This window comes from Sinocyclocheilus grahami, unplaced genomic scaffold (assembly GCF_001515645.1).
Source record: "Sinocyclocheilus grahami isolate Dianchi unplaced genomic scaffold, SAMN03320097.WGS_v1.1 scaffold4.1, whole genome shotgun sequence".
Classification (NCBI taxonomy): domain Eukaryota; kingdom Metazoa; phylum Chordata; class Actinopteri; order Cypriniformes; family Cyprinidae; genus Sinocyclocheilus; species Sinocyclocheilus grahami.
In genome coordinates, this window is record NW_015505183.1 from 2875229 (window position 1) to 2880721 (window position 5493).

A 5493-nucleotide genomic window follows, 5' to 3' on the forward strand; every position below is an offset into this window, starting at 1 on the left:
GGTTGCCATGAATACAGTCCCAGCATGACACTTTCAAAATAATTTTTCAAATAAGAAAAAGAAAAAAAAAAGACTCCCTGAAAATGTTGACAGGATATATCAAAACAGTTTGCTTATATATATATATATATATATATTTAGAAAGAGAGACATAAATGTGTTTCTATAACTAAAATAAAATATTAATAAGTAAAAAAGGCCTTGAAGGTTGCTGGTGTTCACATTCTAGAGAGCGTTTGATTGGTCAAATCTATATGCAATCTATATTGATGCTTCAAAGACAACAAATATTTACTTAAAGTTACATTTTGATTTCAAGGAGTCTTTAAAAGGTTGTAGTTTCACACTAACAACTTTCAAGCATTCAGGTTGGAATCACAGAGGACGTTATAAAGCAGTCAAATACTGAAAGTAGCAAGTATTTATTCAAGGTAAAATTATTTACATTGTAACCAAAGACAACAGCCTGGAAAATGGTACAAATTGTTTCCTTTAATATATATATAATATTTATATATTTCTTGTAATTGTACTTTTACATTTATCTAAAATAATGCAATAAGGGGGGGAAAGTATAAAATAAAGAAAATTTGGTGAAAGTAGTCCAGCAGTCTAACATCAAATATGTACAGAAATATTTACAATTAAAATAAAAAAAATAATCAATTCAGATCTGTAAATTAACTTGTCGTAAAACGTGCTGAAGTTTTACAAAATAGAACAAGCTTTACTCCATATGGCTCTGCTTCAGCAAAGATCTGAAAGAAATAGAAGACACTTCTGCTTAGTTCGATCTGAAAAACGATGCAGTCTTTTTTTTTTTTTTCTCGAAGACCTTTCAGCAGCTTCCAGCCACTCTGCAGACATACACGGGATGGAATTAAAATGTTTGAAACATAATTAAGAAACACATTTTCCTGAATCACATCAAAAGATAAAGAAAATAATTCATAAAATTATAAAGCAATAAATCTCAATTCCACTATATTTAGATTATAATTAAATTAACAGAGGATGAGCATTTTGATGGAGTCATTCATGAACTCACTAAAACACTAAGTGCTGTCTTTTTTTAACATTAAAATGGAGCTCACACAGCACAGTCTACAAAACTAATTAAAGAAACATTAAAAATGAAAAAAAAAAAAAAATGAAAAAAAAAACGTAATCTTTTTTTTTTTTCCAAGGGTGATGTAAGGTGGTGATTCTTCACACAGAGAAGAGTTTAAACTGCAGAAGCCAGTGGACGATCAAAGGAGCAATGAAAATAAGCCAGATCCCCCTACAATTCTACCCTAGATATCCAGATAAAAATCATCAAAACTTTTTGCTTAGTGTGTAGTTTTTTAAAGAAATCAAACATAATAGCTTGGTTTCAGTATATATGTGAAATAAACAATGATTGAGATATGGACATAAAACATCTCATAATCATAAAACACTCTTTAAGCAGGACTACAAGAATCCCTACAGGAATCCACGGTTTCATGTTTGCAAGGTCTTTGTCTTTGGTTCATTAAGCATCTTAGGCTTTCTTCAGACTGGCAGCAAAACTTTTTTTTTTAGGGGTGCATATCTGACTCAATTAGCTTAGTTTATTTATTTATTTATTTAAGAGTCTAATTTTTTTTTATGTAATTTGGGACACAGCATATACCACTTTGGTTAAAAGGTTTGGGTCCAGTATAATTTCTTTCTTCTTTTTTTTTTAACAAAATAATTATTTTATTCAGCAAGGATGCATTCAATTAAAAAAAGTCATGTGACACTGAAGACTGAAAAAATGACTGCTGAAAATTCAACTTTCAAAATTCAAAATGCCTCTTAATGCTTGTGTCATGAGCGGAGGCAAAGTTTCCCGTTTCTACAACTCAAAGTTATTGTGTAATAAATTCTCTTACATGTGTCTGTCCTAAACCTCAGATTTGAAAAGCAAAGCAGATTTGCATGCAGTGTGAACAAAGCCTCAGCCCTCAGTGTTTGAAATATCAAAGTTATTAGGTTTAGTGTAAATCTTTACACTACAAACAGGGACAACTAGCTTAAAATCATTCTTTTGTTTCAAAACAGCTTAGTTTTTGTTTACATGAGGATCCGTGCTTCAAAAACCAAATATTAAGCAAACACAGCTGAGTGTGTGTACGTGTGTGAGCATGAGAGAAAGAGGCAGCATTTGAAAAACACACAATGTAAAAACAAGCGAAAAGAAAGTAAGGGGAAAAAAAAAAAACCATGAAAATCTCTGCAGCGAGCCACTCAGGTGACGTGACGTAGCGACTCTTAACCACCTTTACTACCGGATCTGCTGCCTCTTGTCCTGAAGGGCCTAAGGCACGTTGCCAGGTCCAGATTTATCCCACAGAAGAGGGGGAACTATGACACCTCTGCTAACAGTGCTCAAAATAATCAATCACCCGTGAGATAGATTTCTGTCCTGTGGTTCCGACAGAACACTGACGAGAGGAAAGAACAGAGAGAAGTTAAAACGGATTTAAATGTTACTGGCCAGACATGAGAGAACAGCCACACCTTTTATAACATCAATGGCCCCCTACACTTGGCACTACATTGCATGCATGGTGACCAGATCACAATTTAATAACACATTAAAATCCAGGTGCAAATACAGCCAAGACACACTCTGATTGGACCACTGAAAATCACATTTGGATGCCTTTTCAGCATCTGCATTAGGGCTGCGATGATAAATCGATGCAAATTCGATTCGGGGACGGATTCCGAGATCTTCCGAATGCATCGCGATTCTCTCTGGAATCGATTCGGAGCTTAGATTTTAACAGCAGATGGCGTGCTAATCTAGTTTTTATCTGCACACTCAAATGCTCATGAAGAAGTGCTGAAGAGCACTTGTGCGTTCAGCTGAGTCATGAATGATTATTTTAGGTTCAAGTGTGTGCGCAATGATTTTGAACAGCCATCTGCTGTTCAAAACTAAGCTCAGAATCGACTAGAGAAAGAATCGGGATGCATTTGGAAAATCTCAGAATCGATGCGGAATCATTTCTCGATTTGCGATGCATCGATTTATTTTCCCTGCCCTAATCTGCATACAAGCGAGTAATATGTACTACAGAACTTGTATTACAATTAGAGCTGCACGATTCTGGATAAATTGAGAATCACAATTTTTTTTTGTCTCAAATAGAGATCACGATTCTCCCACGATTCTGAACTAAACAAAATAATGTGTGGCAAAATATGATTGCTGCATTCTATTTAAAAGTATTTAATTAATTTGAATGAAGTATTAAACATTTTAATATACACTACCAGTCAAAAGTTTTTGAACAGTAAGATTTTTCATGTTTTTAAAGAATTCTCTTCTGCTCACCAAGCCTGCATTTATTTGATCCAAAATACAGCAAAAGCAGTAATACTGTGAAATATTTTTACTATTTAAATAACTGCTTTCTATTTGAATATATTTTAAAATGTAATTTATTCCTGTGATCAAAGCTGAATTTTCAGCATCATTACTCCTGCCTTCAGAGTCACACGATCCTTCAGAAATCATTCTAATATGCTGACATGTTGTTCAAGAAACATTTTATTATTATTATTATTATCATCAATATTTAAAACATTTTAAACAATTTTTTCAGGATTCTTTGATGAATATAAAGATCAGCATTCATCTGAAATAAAAATATTTATACAATTTTTAAAACAATAGGGGGATTTTTTTTTTTTGGGGGGGGGGGGGGGGGGTATATAAATTATTACTTTTATTTAGAAAGGATCCTTTAAATTTATCAAAAGTGATGGTAAAGACATACAAAAGATTTCTATTTTAGATAAATGTTGCTTTGAAATCACAGGAATAAATTACATTTTAAAATATATTCAAATAGAAAGTTATTTTAAATAGTAAAAATATTTAAAAATTTTACTGTTTTGCTGTATTTTGGATCAAATAAATGCAGGCTTGGTGAGCAGAAGAGACTTCTTTTAAAAAAAAACATTAAAAATCGTTTGACTGGTAGTGTATATGTATTTAAAATATAATATATTTAATACACCAATTTAATATTAAAATTATGAAAAAGTTGTTTAAATCAATGATTCAACGACTCCCTCATAAACCTACTGGATGTATCAGCATTTTTTTAAATAATTCATTAAATTATACATTTTTTAAGTCACTTTTCGCCACCTAGTGACACAAACGTTATGTGGTAGTTACTTTCAAACGCGGATTTGCTCTATTTTGGTCGCTTCCATAGACATCAATGTTTATATCTAAATTATAAATTTTCATCCCAGTATTTCTGTGATAGTATTATTTCTGTCGTACAGTCATTCATATTGTGTAGTTGAAAAGACTGTTTGTGAAGCGGTTTCTTAACCAAACATGGTAACTGCTCTCAGCGGCAGTACGAACGCAGATTTGCATGATCCGGTAAGACTTTGTCAAAGGTTTAATTAATAGACACGGGAGACTCGTTGTCATTTAGAAATGAGATTGTGTCGTTGTCTGAATCGAGATCGCGATCTTTTAACGATTAATCGTGCCGCTCTAATTACAATTAATCATATTCTGGCATTTCAAAAATTTTTGTTATGCTGACATTTCCATCGGTTACTAAAATAACGTAACACTTGCCATTTTTAAATGTGTGATGCAAGGTGTAAAATGTTTGATATCATTGGTTGTACTTACCGTCAGATTCATGAAATTAAGGAATTTCTTCAGCATTTCAGTCATGATAGAGAAATCTCCCTTGGGAAGGTTTTCCCGTACGATTTTCACATTCATCTGAGAAAGAGAGAGAAAGGATATCATTTATTTATGGTTGCACTGAAATTTCAGTCGCTAAAAATTGAATTTTTGGTTTTTGGCCGGAAGAGCTGAAAATATGAGCCGAAAATATATGGCGTGCCGCAATGCCCAGCCAGCAGTGTTCAGCACGCAGGTTTCACTCTCCCTCTAGCCGTCAACACTATATTCCATGCTATGAATGTGTTCCATTCCATTGAGCTGCTCACGGCCCATGCGAACGCTCCACTCATGTACTCACTCATGCTCATCAGAAAAGTAAAATCCGTTCAAATAACGCGCCGACAGGAAGTTTCTATGAAGTATACTTGTTCCTGTTTGCAATAGCGCTACTGTGCTGCAACATGGTGAAGTACTGGGCAACGCTGGTAAAATGACGCTACCCTCTCGTGACGCTATGCTCTGCTCATATGCTCTGATAATAATAGCTTTGCAGGACTATACATTATTTGGATAATTAAACATAAAAAATCTGTCAAATCTGATTCTGTTGCATAGAACTGAATAAAAAGATTATATTGATATTTAAATAACAGATGTTTTTAGCAGGTCCAAGCTGTAATGGCACAGCTCTATTCTGGAAAAGGGGGTGGGGAGCAGTAGCTCATTTGCATTTAAAGAGACAGGCCCGAAAACAGAATGCTTCTGGTGTATTTTGAGCTGAAACTTCACAGACACATTCTGGGGATACCAGA

General features: G+C 33.8%; 1 protein-coding gene across 3 annotated transcripts in view; it reads right to left on the reverse strand.

The window, feature by feature from the left end:
- Nucleotides 1–568: 568 nt before the first annotated feature.
- Nucleotides 569–5493, reverse strand: part of LOC107582804 (wings apart-like protein homolog) — a 28989-nt gene continuing 24064 nt past the window's right edge. For 2 of the 3 annotated variants that reach the window (XM_016268833.1, XM_016268829.1), the window contains exons 19-20: nt 4682–4777; nt 569–758 (exon numbers count right to left, since the gene is read on the reverse strand). In XM_016268833.1, coding sequence (XP_016124319.1) covers nt 681–758; nt 4682–4777 — 174 coding nt within the window. In that variant the 3' untranslated portion in view covers nt 569–680. Of the gene's footprint in view, nt 759–1778; nt 2454–4681; nt 4778–5493 lie in introns of those variants that run through there. The other variant, XM_016268840.1, reaches the window with a different exon arrangement.